Below are 17,929 nucleotides of genomic sequence, written 5' to 3' on the forward strand. Positions count from 1 at the left end.
TTTATAATACATTATCTTCACACATCTTCGGAACATTCAAAATACTGTAAGAAACAGTTTAAGTATTAGAACTAACATGCTTGTAGTAACTTCAGCTGTGAGGCTTTCACTCTGCCCGCTTCTGAAGCAGACCATAACCAAAAGAGTTCCTCAACCTAATCGTCAAGAAACCAGACTGTGATATAAATCACAGCACTACTCTTGGTACACTTACTGACACCAATACAAGTTGTTTTCCATATTTTTTCCCAACATTCAAATCCATCAGTGTCCGTGCAGTTCGAGTTCTACGTACAGAAGTTAGCAGCACCCACAACACAGCCAACAAGGCTTCAGGAGAACTCTGCACAGAGAGGGCGGCTGGAAATTTGAGTAGACCAACTAGCAAGGAGACTAAAAGCAGCGATGAAATTAAAACTAAGTGCCAACATGCAAATTCTTAAGAATCAGAAGGTATCCATATACTTAAAGAATACAAGAAAGCTGAAAATTATGCAATTATATTACATTATTTTCTTTCAAGAACAAATTTTTTATGTCTTTGTCACCATGAGGTTAACGAAACTTTTTCACCCTATGAAAGAGCACTTCATCTACACAAACACAAACTTAAAAAATATGAGAAACTAGAGCATATCCATTGCAGAACAGAAGTGTGGGACATGCCTGGTAACAGAGTTAAAAGGATGCCTCAGAACTGGATGAGAAGCAGAGTATGGGACTTTCTCTATGCCTTTTTTAAAATAGAATGCTACAACTCTTCATTGAATTCAGAGCTATTTATACCATTCACCCTCAAAAGCCCATTACAAACCCAATGCAAAGTTATACGAAAGCAAATCTATGGAAACAAATCAAAGAAAAAACACACAAAACCAAAACAAGAGCAGCAAAACCCACAAAAACAAACATTTTTTTAATTCACTTCACTTTTTAGAACCTCAAAACACCCACCCGACCATCTGTGACAATTGTTCTGTGCTTTTGTTCGCCCTCTGCTGTCTGAAATGCAGCAAGTAACACTCCTACAGAGAGCTGTACAACTCAGCCATTCAGGCTGCATTAGATCACTGCAGCTGGTTTTAGCTAAAAATCAAGAGGGAAAAAGACAAAAAAAAAAAAAAAAAAAAAAAAAAAAAAAAAAGGACCCAGAACACCCAGACAATGCAGTTTTTCTCAACTTACCAGTTTCCAGAAATCTGTATGTTGGTATCCATAGCAGGAACAAAAGAGATTACAGAAATATATGAATATTAGGGAAAAATATGTTGCCATTTCTTGCAACAGTTATGAGAGCTACCTTGAAAGCAGATTATTAAACAGCACTGATTAAAATAGCCAAAAGACTTACACTGTAAAACTGAACTGCCTTCCTGCTGGCCACAGGAGCAACATCCATGCTGATAACATTGCTGCTATTGAAGTCCTAGAAGTGCCTTACTGTGCTTTGCGTGCATGTGAAAAGTCTCTGGATCACTTCACATCTCAAGGTCCAGGCTATGATTTACAGCATTCTGAGAGCTGTCACAGCTTTCAACTGTTTCCAGAATTCTGCTGACATTTTTTCAAAGCACAAACTGAATGAAAATAATTTCCTTTTCCCGTTCCTCTTTATGATAAACCAAAACTTTAGCAATTTTCTACCTCCAAATCCTTTCACCATGGCCAAACACACCAAACCTTTCACTGATAAACATGAAGATTATCTCCAATAACAAACAATATTGCTTAATTTATATATTGCCACTGAGCACAGCAGGGAATACCTGAAGCTTGCAGCCATCCGGTTTTCCACTGAGTATCTACCAGAGACACAGCATGTACAATTCTAACAGAGCGCTGCCAGCAATCTCCAACAAAGTGCACTGAGGCAATGCAATACTTTTAACTCAGAAACAGTCTTGAAATAAAAAAAATTAAGTCTAGTCCAAAAGTGCTGAAGCAGGTAGGGAAGCTTCAAGAGGAGGAGTCAAAAAAGTTTTGAAGACCCTTGGTGAAGGCTGCATTAATTTGCTGGGCTTAGTGTTCAGAGTGCACTGCTTACACAACTGCCCCTAATACAGTCTGTCTAGAGTTAGATGGTGCAGGTGCAAATGCAATCAGTTTGGTGACAGAAAAACACGCACTCCCACATTTTAAACAACCTATAACTTAAAACTAAACACATGAAGAAGCATTCTTTTCATCGTTACATGTTTTTTTCATAAAGTTCTCACATGCTTCAGCATATTTTGATGCACCCATTTATAGCAGCATCCTTTACGAATTAAATTAACTCTACTAATAGAACTAAATTATTAGAATTGTATATCCTAGTCATTTCTAATTTCATTCATGAAGGACACCAAGAAGATTCACATTATCAATGGCTGCTGCAGCTCTGGGAACAGAGAAAGTAAACCCATGTGATGCTTATTTATATTCTTCATTATCCTCCAAAACTTACATTCATTTGCATTAATCACCATCTTCCATTTCCTCATTAGTCCACAGATGAATGAGACAACAGGAATGAAGCTGAATCCCAATTCACCTACTGCTGCTCCCTGCATTGGTTTGGTTGTTTCTTTTAGTTGGTTGAGTTCTTAATTTTTTTTATTTTTTATTTTTTTATTTTAATTTTTTTTACTTTAGTTATGAGTTGAAGCAGAAGGCATTTAGCTACAACATAGCTCCTCCAATTCTTCTTGGCATTCACTCAACATAAGGGAGCTGACAGCAAAGAACTCTTATCCAGGAGAGATCAAGCTTGGACTCACAGTAATCGTTTAGACTCATTTCTTAAACCGTGTCTCCCCTTTAATTTATTATTAATCAAGAAAAGTTACTTTATGTAACCAGACACTCCCCACACGAGGAAATCAGCTTCCTGTCTACATAGGGGATCTAGGGAAACACCTCTGCCTTCGATATGTGGTTCACACTGCAGGATTGCCATTGCCATAGCTGTTAATAGCTGAAAATACTAAAGAAAGGATGGAATGAAAGAAGCTACTGACAAAGCACCTGTCATCCCTCCTCCCACACAGGTAATTAGTAATTTTGATAGACTTCATACTATTTTTTCCAAATGTTAGACTTTATCAATGAAGGTGTAGTTAGCAGATCACTGCTGCCAGTTAATGCTGAAGTGCAGGACAGTGAACAGTTGATATCTTTACAAGTCAAGTGCCAACACAAATTGCACAAATGTACTCATGTTAAATTACACACAACAATCATGATCTATTTCATGGCACTGCAGGATTTAACTCAATGAAGGCAGAAATGTTCTTGCACTTGACAGTTTCACTTATATTCTGCAACAGCATTCCCAAAATACTCCAGAGGCATCATCACATTCAAAAACACACATGCAAGAAGGTCCCATTCTGCCACTGCGATGGGCAGTATTTGTATGCCAAGGACAAGTTCTTTTTCTTCTTACACTGGATTCTCCCAAGCAAAAAACAAACCAGAAACAACTGAGACAGATGTTGACAATCACTGAGAACAGGATCCTCATTCATGATTGTTTCAACACCCAACTAGCTAAAATCTCAACTCTCTTTGTCTAGGTCAGTGCACCAATACATTCAATTTCTCATGAACATGAAGAAGCAGAAGACAGATCAATAAACTTATGTTAAAAATAGACAAATAAAAACAAAGGTAGGGTAGCATGTAGAAATCTTTATTTCCATAGAATTTTGTAACGGAACTAACATATGGGTAGATATGAAGCCTGATTGTACCTGCATCAATTCCTGCAGAAAATGTAAATAAAAATCACAGACTATTTCAACATGTCCTCAGGAGGTATCATAAATACTTGGATGGAACTTCTTGCTCTACATGCATTGTTCCCACCTTCAGTCATCCAGCTCTTTATGGCAAACACTACAAAACCCTCAACATGACAACATAAAGCTGATACACACAAACTTTCAGAATGTGGACAGCATGAGCTCTGAAGATATTTCCTCAGCTACCAGCAAATTCATCATTAATAAAACTTGCATATACGGATGTCCACAAAATGTCTTAACAAGATCAGTTCTGACAGTGAAAGATAACAACTGCCATCATGCAATGTCATAACAAATTACTGCAAAGAAACATTGATTTTTTTTTTTTCCTCCAAATGGTTAATTCAAGAAAATCGACTACAAACAAATACAGTTATCTACAGAAGGACTCCAAGTGCCACATATCTTGCAGCACTTCTGCAGAAGAGCAGTGACTTCACGAACCAGATACGAAAATAATTTAGAACAGCTGGAAATTGTAATTGCAATGTAACAATGCAAAGTCAAACACTGCTTCCCTGTCTGCCCAAAGCTAAACCACAGACTTACCTCAAGATACAGAAGCAGCTTTTGGCCCCAGAAGATAAGCGACAGAACCCAAACCTCTGTTTGCTGTCAATGTCTGTAAGGACAAATGTAAAGTTCTGTCCAACTTGGCTAACTGCATGGCTGAAAATAAAGAGAATAAAAAGGAAAAACTTAATGCTGAGCTGACTTCAAGTCAAAGGTATCTAATCTATGCAAGTCCTGTAGCATTTTCTCTTTTACTAGAAAGTTGTTTTGAAGTTTTTTTTGTTGTTGTTATTTTTCCCTCCAAGAAATTAAGTCAGAAAATATATATCCTCTAGAAATTTAAACGTGCAATTGGCTTTAGTGTGGGATGATACTAAACTACGCATTTATCTTTATATGAAAATGGATACAACTATAAGCTATGTTCAAAGCAGTACATACAGCACAAACAAAACCCATGTTCTGTCATGCAGGCAAAATATTACTCTTCATTTCAAAATTGGCTTACTCTAAGAGCAAGACAATCTTTCATAAATAACATGCTGAGCTTATTTGACACTTGGATATTGACTTGCTGAAGTTTTACATCTATCTACCAATTTTGTAAGTATGCCAGATAGACCATTCCTCAGCATCCAGCAACTCTGCCCATGCCGGATGACTCTCCTTTACTCTAGCAGCTATGCAATCAGTAAAAGGAAAGAACACACCAGTGTGCAAAGAAGGAAAAGATAACTGGGATCAAAAGCATACTGCCAGCTAGGACTGTAGACATAATTTTTCAAGACTTTAATACAATTTTTCAAGTCATTTGCCTCATCTGTAGGATCTTAATGACTCTTGAAGAGCAGCACAAATGAGCTAATAACTTCCATGGATATTGGCTGCCATTCAGACCCCAGTGGGAAATATCACTGTAGCAAAATACGTCTGAATTGGAAAATTCAGGTAAGTGATGCTCAAAATGGTCACAACAAAAGAATACGCTTTACATTTAAAGCACAATACTTTTTGAATGTTATATAAGTCTTTCATTCTATTAATAAGTAAGACATACCACATCTATCTAAAGTTAATCAAACACTCGTGCAGTGATTACAAATTCCACATAAACAAAGCCAATTCTCCTGCCACTTTATTGTGATGCAGTCATACTGCAGAGATGTAAGTTTGCTACTTAACACAAATGCTGACTTTCAGAGAAGCTGTGACTAATAAAATTATTAGCAGACTTCTTAGATTTTCAATTTGATTTCTCATAATGATACGAAATTAACACTTATTTCAGGTCTTTTCAGTGAGAACTGAGAAATATTAACAGAATTTACATGTGCATCTTTACAATGCAATAACAAATAAATAAATAAATAAATAAATAAATAAAAGAGAGAGAACAAAAATTCAGGCCATTTATCTATCACAGTAATGAGCCCTAACAACAAGCAAATATATAGAGAAAATAAAGAAGACTTTCACAAAGAAAAGTTGGATCCATCCAGCACTAAGTGCTCCATATTCACAGGACAAAAAGAAAGACACTTAAGAGCATTTCAGTAGCCTGAGAATTAGACAGCATAAGCATTAATATCCTACAGAATTCTAACTGTCAACAGAACAGCCATTTCCATAAACCATACTGAGCTGGTAGGGTATACCAAAAAATCCCTTACTGGTGTTAAGTTTTATCTGTAAAGCTTGGATGTAATGTTACTATGGTGATTTTACTATGGTGTTTTAGAAGGGGATTATATGCTTAATTTTAACAAGGCCAAGAGCAGAGTGTGTGCAAGAAAAGCATTCTAGCTGACAATTAAAATTACGGAACAGGAGAAAAAAAAAAAAAAACATGCTCACTAGCAGCAGGGATGAACTTGTTTATCACACAATTGCAACAAGTTGGTAAGTTCCTTCCCAGCAAACCTAAAGATTTTTGCATTTATGCGATTCACAGAAAATAAACACACCTAAAATGCCTTGCTCAACTTTCAGTTGTTAGTTCTTTATAGCGTAAAATAACCTATTCACTATCCTGGCTAAAGACGTCTTTCCTTATGCTCGCTCTAATCAAAGTATTCTTGCAGGCCCTTGTGGGAGGATCTCACACTACTTTGGGCTCTGAGTTGGTGAAAGGAAAAGTAGTCTCTGTTCATCGTAGTGAAGCATGGATGATCACTTCCACCAGAACCTCTTCATTCATATCGAGTGTTTTTCCAGAAATGCTGAAGAAATGCCCTACAGAGTATACTTCCAACAGAATAATTCCAACCCATGTTCCTAAAGTATTAGAACAACGACCTAGTATCTCCACTGTTATAATAAGAGTTTTTAAAATCTCAACCTAACAGAGAAATTCCAGTTCTAAAACTGTCACAGCTTGAAACAAGGCCATCTACTTAACTGGAAACAGTACCTAAATATTTGGAATGCCTATCCTGAAAAATGTTTTGGTGTTTATCTCTTCTTTTGTTTAGAAAGAACAAAAATATATTTGGGGAAAAAAAAAAAAAAAAAAAAAAAAAAAAAAAAAAAAGTCACCTAGAAGTAAGAATGACAGTAATTGTAGACCTGATCCAACATACTACTTTTGAGGTATACAGAGAGGGTTAAAATCACTGGACTACAAGTCAGCTCCATAGGTCACAGCTGCTAAGGACATTTCAGACATATAGACGAAGAAAATATTTCTTTCTGTCTTAGGGCAGGAAAACTGTTTACTGAGAAGACTGAGGAGAATATTAAAGCACTGTCTGTGATAATTTCATTATGAGGCTACCTGCTCCCTACTTTCAGTAACTTTTAAATGCAGTATAAGAAGTGCATGAAGAAATACTTAGTAATTAACAGTTAACAGGAAGAGATCAATTACTGTACATCTGTCACTTGCTGAAATGCAGATAAAGTCTCTATGAACGGGTATTCAATTGGTTGTAAATCTGAGGAAAACTTTTCAATTAAGATGGACTGTATTGTTCTCTTTGCCATGGCCCCACTAAATTTGTTTGTAGTGACAGAAGACTGTTGCTGCAACATGCAGGTTAGTTCCTTAGTTCCCACACACGGTTCAAACCAAGCCAAATTTACATCACGAAGGACAGCAGCAAGTGATTACGTACTTGCAAGCGCACACTCATAAGTGAACATGTGCATTTATTTATTTGTATATCAAGAAGAGGTGTGGCAGAATCTCTTTCAGGTGCAACTAAGGACATCTTTCAGTTTAAATTTTAGGTATACCCCACAGGCTACAAACCCTTCTTAGTTTTCAAAAAGGCTGGCTTTGTTATGTCAGCCTGTGATGCCCAGTCAAAAAGCTGAATCCAGAAATGAGACTTAATGAGACTTTTCACTATGTTCTCATGTGCATCCCATATGGGTTTTCAATGTTTCTGTCTTTCAAAAATGTTATATAGATGGGGGGGGGGGGGAGAGGGAGGAGAAAACAATAATGAAACCCCAGGTACAACAAAACTATACATTGTAAATATAAATGTGTCCACAGTATAAAGGGAACAACCTTATAAACGCACATTAGAAAAATATATACACCTACTTCCTCAATTCCATCCCTTAAACAAGGGAAAAGATCAGCACAAAGTGATTCCAAATTACCAGGAGAATTTGTGGCTTTCGGAGGTCACACAAGCCAACAGGCATTAGTTAAGAAGCTGTTGCTGACTGTCCAGGATATTCAAATTCTCTTTTTATGTACAAATCAGGTACAGCAGAGGTGTTGCCAATGTCAGCTGTCGCCAGCAGTGCCTCACAAACATCTCTCAACCCTGACCTACAGGGACTGCCCAGAGGGCTGAGAAAACATTATCACCTGCACGACCTGTTCAAGCTTTTAGCTTCCTCCAGCTCCAGATTGCCACGTGGCTGACCTCAGACATGTGATTCTAACCAATGAAGTGCTGCTGCTGCTACACAGCACAAACTGCAGTATACCCTTACAAAATCTGAATGTTTGATCTCGCCATGAAATCATCAGTAAGAACAAAAGTAAGCATCTAAAACATGAAAATACCTCTGACAATTCCTAAATCACAAGAATTAAATACTCTCAGCCAACTACAGTTCTTCTCTTGTCCAGTAGAAACTAGACTGCATTTTTTACAAAAAACTAGAACTGGAATTAAGTTGTCACAAGGCACCAGCGATCAAGCTAAGATCGAGGCCTTGAAACGTGAAGCACTTCATTATTCTTCCCAAATTTTGTCAAATGAGAAATAAAATTCAGGGGTAAAGAAGTACTGACATTAATATGCATATTTGACCATTACTACCCAAATGTTTTCACATCCAAACATTACACAGAAATAAAACAAAGCGCAATTTGTGGCTGTCACTGCACAGCTCAAACCTAAAACTTTTTTTTTTTCCTGACAATGTCCATAAAACGTCCAGGACAAAGGGATTCTGAGACTAGAATTGGCACTTCGGTGCTTTAAGTCACAGCCAAGCACACAGAACATTAAAAGCAATAAGTCTTTTACTTTCTGCAGTGGTTTGACTGGGAAGCTCATTTTCTTGTCAAGTTTGAAAATCTAATCCTACCTGTCCACATAGAAGGGGAAACAAAACTTGGTCAAAGTCTGTAGAACTTCCTGTGGAGAGAAAAAAAAAAAAAGAAGAAGAAGAGATAATTTATACATCTAACGGGACCAATAAATCTAATATTAACCACATCACACCATTTCACAACTTTGCCCTGAAGAAAGACGAGACAGATGAAGAAATATGGGCTTTATCAATTACATGGAAGGAGTACCAGGCAGTCAATCATGTGAAATAATAAACATGATCAAACTTCATTAAAAATGAAAAATTAATCAAGATTCACACATGGGCAGGCAGCAGGAGCCATCCAGCAATTCTCCAAAGGGTAGGAGGAGGTTGGATTGTTGAGTGTTAACACTTCTCTAGGGACAGTCTCTACCCTGACCATATGGATCATAGTGAATAACACCAACCCACATGGGTTTGGCCTGGCAGGACCACTTCTGCTGGCACAGCTTTTGACTGTTACCTAGGAACAGAGGTCTGGGGGATTAGAGAATACTTCCCAACATCAGCAAGATAAATAACAAAAGATAAAGCCAATAGGTCTCCTAGCAGGAATGTTTAACACTGCCTACTGCTATTAGAAAGAAAATGTGAGTGTTACAAGACCAATTAAAATAACGTGTATTAAAATAAATACAAACTGTTTAAACTACAAACCATTTTCTGAATGTTGCAAAACAGCACCACACAGAGAGAACTCTTAAACATTTTACATATAAGTATGATCTCAAATAAAAAAGCATGACTGTGAAAACTGAAAACATTATTAATATTTTAATAAATCACCTTCTATTGCACACCCTTAAATGAATATATTGATTAAAGAAGCAAAAAAATACATATACCAAATAATTGTATTCACACACAGAAGTAATCTGTTTGCACTGTATCCTCCTATCATATTCAAATTTCAAAGGTCAACTCGGATTGCAGACTTACTACCAGTCAGTTCATTGTCCACTGTCCTTCACAGTAAAATGCCTCAGGACCCACAACATCAAATATATTTCTGATTTCAGCTACAAGATCACCCTGACTAGATGGCAAACCTGATAAATTCAACACTTTTCTGGCCTATAGTAATAAATTATCACCAATAACTACATTGACACTTCTCACTTCATTTGTTTCTAAAACCAATGCCATCATTCAACAAATAAACTACATCAATCTAATAACCTATTCAATGAAGCGGAAAGCATATTGACTCCCTTGCAAGAACATGTTCCTCCTACATAATTCAAACAAGCACATCCCATTCTTAGCAATGGTTTCAAGCTCAACTACTCGAGAACTACTCTTCAGAGGTCTCTTGACAACTAAAAATGTAGCAAGTTCTTAAGATTTCAGGCAGAAACAGATATGGAAACTTTGACTTCTTGACAGTTTATTGATAGATTATTTAACAACCTTCTGTTTTTAAAGAACAAGAAAGAATCTATTGAAGGTTGGCATGTAAAGCAATGAAAAAATCCTTCTTTCAATTTTAACAGAGGAAACTTGTGAAACAACTATGCAGGTTTCAGAGTAAAGTCTGCAGAAATACACATTTTCATACAAAAAGCCTCGGTAGTAAAGATCGCATTAACATGACTGGATTCATCCTTGCGCAGACTCACTGACTTCCGCAAGGTCTGGCAGTCTCCTGCACAACTCCAATTGCTTATGCACAAAAACTGCACCTTGACATATGCACGTTATTCCACACTTGTCCTTTACCCACTGCCGAAAGCTCAAAGCACAAAATAGAAAGAAAAAAATTAGAACCATAAAACAATTGAAATTGTAATTGCAGGAGAATCAAGTGACTACCGATATATTTATTGACTTCACTGTATGTAGCAGCTACATAGAATTCTAAAATACAATTGTTAAAAGGTAACAAATAGCAATCACATGAAAGTAGAGAATAACATCCATTATTTTGGTAAAGACTGTTTACTGTAACTGCCAGTATAAATACTCATTTGATAAAACATGTTAGCATCTCATCAGCATCGTGTTATTGGAGGATAATAGAACATACTACTCAAAACTTTCCACTTCTCTTAATTTTTATAGCTTCTTAAAAATGAGAAGTGTGCTTAGGAGAAAATACAGCAAATTTATATCACTATACACTACACTGCCTTGTCTGTCAAAGAAAGACTTTGCAATGATATTATAACATAGTTTTTACATTTTTGGACAAAATCTGCCTCTCGTTATATACCAAAACCTATCTGTGTTGTCTTACAACCAAAAAATTGAGACTAATGCAGGTTAATCACAGACTTAGTTCTAAATTTTAACTATTAAAAATCATACACAGAATTAGGTTCTAAATAGCACAAATACTGATCTTTTGCATGTAAGACATACAGTTACTAGAGATCTACCCTATTTTTGCTCAAGTAGGAAGCTTGTTAATATAAATATGCCTTTTTTTTTCCCTCCAATTAAGCATTGCTCAGTTTTGAAGCTTAGCAATTCCTACATAAAATACACCTTTAGGCGATCAGTTATTTACAGCCTCGAAAAAAAATCATTCTCTCTTTAAGACTCCAAACAAACAAACAAAAATCCACCATAAAACAAAACCTGGAACTCCTCCCTGCCAGCATCTTATAATCCATTTTATGTTTTTACCCGACATGAAAGATAAGGTAGTATCTATAGACTTTTTTCTTATTTTATTCCCTTATGCCTATTTTTTCCAAAGAAAAACCTACAAAATGCCTGTAAAACAAAACATCTGAAAAGAAAACAAAACAATACAATCCAGGACACACAGCTGATAAGTGTAAATTACCCAGTAGCTGAAACCCACATCTCTAGGGTATCGCATGCCAGTTTTCTGGATCAATCCCCAAGTTTATATTTTCACAAATCTTCTTACATGCAGTTTGATTTTTAACATTTTAATGAGCAAAAAGTGCATCTGTAGCAGGCAGCCAACACAGTTAAAGTGCAGGGCATGAACTGCGTCCCCTGAGGGATTCAGCCCAGCCGTGTCACCAGTGGCTTTAGGACATACACCACCTGGTTCCATGTCCCAAGGTTCCAACTCTTTTCATAATCAAAACACTGCTGACATTATAAACCCCACATGGGTTTTCTAAAATCCTTCCCAATCAATAAAGCCAGTACATAACTTATCGGAGACAACACAGAGCTCATTGATTAAGTTTGGTTTCAGTAGCAAAGTTTTCAAAATAAATGAGCCAGGAAGAGAGTGTTCAGCCCTTTTGTGTCACACAGCAATTTATGAAGGAAAGGCAGTCTCTGAAACGATTTCTTTCTCCCTTCACACTCCACACAAGATGCACTTCCAAAGCACACAGAATAGAAGGCTGCTAAATACCATTTGGCTTACATCCTGAATTATCTCTAGTGATGAGAAATGGTGCAGAAAGCTCAACATTGCTGAAAAAAATTTTGCATATTTAATTGCAAATTTAATACACATGCTGTAACTTAAGGCTTACTTTTAAACCTTCCACTGTTTCCACTTTCAAGCCAATGGAACAGAGCCTCTCACACATCCAGGCCTGCTTTACTGCTCTTGTTCAAAGGAGCGCTGCTGACAAGTAACTGCAGTGCAGGCAGTGGATGGACCCAACAGAGACACAGCAGAGCAGGCTGGCAAACACGTCCCTGAGAGATGGCTGCTGCAATAAGGTGGCCCTAAGTGGAACAGGAAGTCTGAGTAGAAGCTGCAGCAAAACAAAATGAAAACACAGGCAGGGCAGATCTCTGAAAAAATAAGTGAGTAACACAAGACACTGTAATATTAAATGCAAATCAGAGAAGGAAAGCAACACAGCACAAAAAACAACAGGGAAATCTGTGCTGGGAAAACCTCTTTGGAAACCAGAGAATAAACATGCTGAAGTTGAACAGATCATCCAGAAAACAGACAGGACCTTTACATGACAGAAATCACAGAAAAAAAAAAAAAGCAGCTTCATGAAATACGTGCATTTTTATGGGAGAGAAATTGTGAGAGAATGGAGCACTGCAAATAAGCTGGGCTTTGGCATGGAGAGGAGACATAACTCAGTGATGAAAGAAATGAACACCAGTTGATATTCCTGACTTCACAGGAAGTACAAGTGAGGTTGTCATAAGCAAAATGCTGGACAGAAAAGGTGGAAAATGCAAGCGGTCTGTCTGCTGCAGTCAGAAATACCACCAGAATCCATGAAACCAGCGTGAAATGCATCCTGTTTGCATGGAGGACCACCCAAAAAGCTGCAGGAACACCTCACCAGGCTGAGGAGGGAAGAAGGAGCATAGAAAGCAGGGAGGGGTACAGAGGGGCTGCAGAAGCACCGAGCAGACTTCACTGGGGACATGGAGCTCTGCCTCGGCCTAAGCTGCAGATGCTTTTGTGAGAGCTATTTCAGCTGATAGATACATAACAAAGCAACTTCTAGAAACTGCAGGCTACCATGAAGTGAAATGAGGTACTCAAAGAGAAATTCACCATTGAAAGTCTTTGTGTATTTATTACTTCTGCTCAGAAACAAAATCAAATTTGAACATGTTAATGTTTGATTAACGTTAATATTAAAAATGGTAATACAGCATAGGAGTGCTAATACATTAACTGAAACATTATTCAACTATTCTTAAATTTGAATATTTCTTTAATCTATCTTATTATCACAAAATTGTAAACTGCTTTCAAATTTAAATCATCCCTTTGCATAATTCTAAGCTAAGAATTATTTAGATCACCCACTGCAATGGAACAACAGGATTAAGAACTCCAAACAGATGTCAGTGCACCCAAATAACCAACTTAAAACTCGCAACAACTCCATGCACAGAGCACTGAAAGGAAATGTGCAAAGTCTACAACAACGTAAACTCTGTTTTTGCCATGCAGAGTTGGTCAGAATTTCATATATGTGTTCCTAGGAAAGGAAACATCTTTATGCACGCCAATAAGAAGCACCTCAGTAACAAGTGCTGCTACTACCTTAAAAAGCACTTTACAAAGCAGCTACTTACAATGACCAGGAAAACATAGTCTTGCATCAGCATTTTATTGAAAGAACATAAATCTAAGAAAGTAATACTAGAACAAAAAAAATTCATCCGCTAACAAAGACAACAATGAGTAACGATCAGGGATCAGTAAATCTCATCTTCTGAAGGTTTAGACATTAATTTGCATTTATTAGTAATGTTGGCTTATATCAAATTGTCCTAAAGTTATTATTAAAATTATTCTCATCAATTATGTAATCGTGCCATGTAATCATGTACTTAACATTCAGAAGCATTCAAGCAGCTTTATAAAATGCATTCTTAAATTAAAGTAAGGTATCCTGTGTGGAGAGGCTGCACCACAACAAAGAGCTCCAATTTTTGCATGATATCAGAGCACAGAAAGCAAAGAACAATAAACATAAAAGCACGATTTTTCTCCATTTTAAAGAATTTATTTTTTTCCAGAACTGACAACATGCATTCTTAAAGGAAGAAAACCTTGGCTTGCAAAACGCATCAAATTTCATCTTGCGTTCGTTTTAACGATATCATTTTACATCTTGCAGTAGTGTTAAACATCAGCAGCTTTGACAGTTGGCAAAATATATCGGGAATCAATTTTAATCACTTCTTTAGAAAGCTCTTCCACTTTAAAAGAGAACAGGTGCATCATTTACAATTATATTGTCTCAACTTAGCTTTCTCTCTACTTTTTTAGTTCTCTTTGTATGTCAGCACAACCGTCCAGGACCAGATCATCTGTTTGCTTGGTGTCCCACAATTCTAGCAGCTCTTTCTAAGTAATTACAAAGCTTGAGCTAGAGGAGGGTTTTTTCCCTACAAAAGTCACTTCTTCCCTTGTGGAGGTCAGGAGTGAAATGATACTCAATATGAAATGGCATCGTTTCACTGACCTCAGGAAAATGCTGCTTAAAACAAAAGAAAACAAACACACACAGACACAATCACCATAAGATTAACTGCAAGAAATAAATAACATTTCTAACGTATAGCGAGGCCTGCTATTATTTAAATATTTTAAACATAGAAAATATGTGCACAGATGGGAAATTTTTCTCATTGAATTACTAAAAACATTTCACGATAAAGCTCAAAATCCCTGAATTTTTTAAACCTAATTGTGACTCTGTTTCTTAGAATTCACACCCCAAGGCCAAAGCTTTCCTGCCACCAGTCCTTCAAATCTGATTTGGACATTACACGGGAGGAGGCTCCAAGCCTCCCTGAGGTCTCACTCCTTTTACAACATACGCAAAAACAGCAGATAATGGGCCTATGCTGAATTCACCGCTCTGCACAGCTCCTCCTGGGACACAGGCCTAGCAGATGTGATAAAAACTGTGTCAGAGAAGTAGCTCTAGTTTTTGCCTTAATGACAACTTCAACCTCTCAACTAATAGAACAAAAGAGCAAAAATGACTATTACTTGGTTTTTGGTAGAAAAAAGCTGAAAGTAAAGCTGAACTAAATATTTAAGCAATTTTGCAAAGACGGGTCTTAAGTAAAGGCCTTTAAAATCCCTCCAAGTAAACTGAATTTTAGTTTTATTCTGAGACAATTGGATTTCAGCTAATGTGCTATGTTGACATATGAAAACCTACAGCTGTTGTGATAAGAATCACTGTTCCACCCAAATCATGAAGAACCGAAAAACTGTATAAACAAGCATTAAAATCAAGGTCAATTATGTGCTCAAACACTGAACTATTGCTACAGATAAGAAACACCAATATCAGATAACTAGGATTACAAACGTCTAGCAATTAAAGATGAGGAATATTTTCCTTTCAACATTTAGGAAAAAATAAGTTTGAAAAAATAATCCTGTTTCTCACACTGCAACTCAGTTGCACAGGTATCTCACATCAAGATATAGCGTTAAGTATATCCATTGGTTCACATTTGTTAAATATTATAATTCTGGCTTAAGATGACTGGCTCTTTTACACATTGCCTCAAATGCTCTATTCAGCTGCTACCACATACCCACTTAATCAGCAATCATTGTCCTTCGAGGCAGGACTTTGTTGTCAAGACAAGCACCGAAACCTTTAAAAAAATTTCAGAACTGGCATAAGAAAAAAGTGATCTTTGTCAAACAAGGAGAAATTTATGCAAATCTTTTATAAACATTCACAAACATTTATTTAGCTTTTGAAATGTTGGCCTCATTTGAGAGCATGAAAATGAGGGGGAAGTAGGAAGATGCAAAGGACAGCTTAGAGGCTGGCACACTACATAAATATTCAGAAGGAAGATTATAGGATTCGTGTTAGGCTGTCTTAGGTTTCTCCAAAGTCCACATAGAATACCAAAGAACAAAACTAACGAGAAGTAGAGCAGATGTTAGACAATGCAGCAGCCCTCTTTTCCACACTCACTTGGCTATACTTGGATGCTTTCATTTTTTCTTTCAATATGGTTAGGTCATTCAAGGATTCTCCTATAGACTCCGTATTGTGGCTGCAGAGCTATAAGCTGGACCTCTGTCAGCTTTCCAAAAGTTTCCAATGAAAAGGCATTATGCAAATTCCACCTCTCTCACTCTTTCAGGAAAAAAAAAGAAAAAAAAAAGCCTCCAGTATGCAGTCATTGGAGTATTGGAAGTCCCAGCCTTCATTTCTGTATGGTTGTGTTTGCCTTAGGGCCATGCTGCTTGTTTTGACAGTGGATCCCCCTAGATAGTTGGGATTAGTCGAGCTTGTTTAGATAAACTTGAAATCAAGGCCTTCTCTAGGTAGACAGCTAGATGTAGCTACTGAGTTTCCAGCTGCCTTCTTCTTTCATCCCAAAACAACTGCAGATTCACAGTAGAGATCACAGCCACAGGCTATGTCACATACATAAGTACAAAATTAAAGGCTGCTAAAAGAAGCCTTTGTATGCCTCAGTGCTAAAATAAGGAATCTGTACCGCACAGTTTAAACAAATTATTCAAAAAGCACCAATAAGGGTCTGCAATGAGTAGCTAACAAGGTGTGCTCACTAAATACGTACTGATTACGTACATGGACAAGATCATGATTTATTTTTTTTTCAGTCATTCCTGCATCATTCACTGACCAACCTTCTCAAAATATATGTGCAAGTAAAGACTTTTAAAAAGTATCTACCAGATTGTCTGAAAAATGTGTTCTGTTTATCAAACGCAAACTTTGTGATCAATTAGATTCTTAGTCACGTCCATGAAAAGAACTGGCTAGATGTGATCCTTGTGGTAAGAACACACTGCAAAGCACAAGAACTCATTCACACAAACATAATACATTAAAAGACAAAAGGCTAGCTTTCCAAAGCCACTCTGAAAACTAAAAGCAAATTCCACCCATGTAACCACATTACACCTTTACTGATCTGCATTGTAGCTTAGCCCCAAAAGGGCATTTATTCATCAGGGTAGGAAGAACAGTTCTGACTTTTTAAAATTTCAATCTCCTCTTGCTGGGTGCAGGATTTTACAGACACCTCCGCAGCATCCGGGCACAGACAAGAAACAAAAAGGAAAAATTAATCACAACGGTGTTATGAACAAATAAAGCAAAAACAACAGCCACTGAAGTGTTTAAGGTAACACTGAAGGAAATAAATAAGCAAGCTACTTCCATGAATTTTAAGTGTTATTAAAAATCAGCTCCCATCCCTTGTTAAAGAAAAAGGGCCTGAAGAAATTCACCATGTTGAAAGCAAACAGCTTGAAGACAGCAGCAGAAATTTACAGTTAAGAAGCAAAGAAAAGAATTTGCCACAAACAACTTCTTTGCCTTTTTTGCAAAGGACCTCAGCATCACTTTTTATTCATCTCCATAATTACAGCAATTCTACCATCTCTCATGGCAAAATTAGGAGATTTCACTGACAAGATCATTCGTAGAAATTCAAAGTATTAAAAAGCATAAGAGAATAACATTAGAGTCCAACTTTGTCCTGCACCAGTTACCAAAGGGAACATTAGACTGTATTCAGTGAGTCATTCCATAGACTCATCATCAACTCAAGCACAAATTCTCCATTAGTGACATCCTCAGCATCAAGTAAGCTACAGATTAGGAATTCTAACCAGTCAG

General features: G+C 37.0%; 1 protein-coding gene across 4 annotated transcripts in view; it reads right to left on the bottom strand.

The window, feature by feature from the left end:
• DENND1A (DENN domain containing 1A) overlaps window positions 1–17,929 on the bottom strand; it is a 178,518-nt gene that overhangs the window by 125,588 nt on the left and 35,001 nt on the right. For all 4 annotated transcript variants that reach the window (XM_072353161.1, XM_072353160.1, XM_072353158.1 and 1 more), the window contains exons 4-5: window positions 8,856–8,905; window positions 4,338–4,457 (exon numbers count right to left, since the gene is read on the bottom strand). In XM_072353161.1, the coding sequence (XP_072209262.1) occupies window positions 4,338–4,457; window positions 8,856–8,905 (170 nt within the window). The remainder of the gene's footprint in view (window positions 1–4,337; window positions 4,458–8,855; window positions 8,906–17,929) is intronic.

This window comes from Excalfactoria chinensis, chromosome 18 (assembly GCF_039878825.1).
Source record: "Excalfactoria chinensis isolate bCotChi1 chromosome 18, bCotChi1.hap2, whole genome shotgun sequence".
Taxonomy (NCBI): Eukaryota; Metazoa; Chordata; class Aves; order Galliformes; family Phasianidae; genus Excalfactoria; species Excalfactoria chinensis.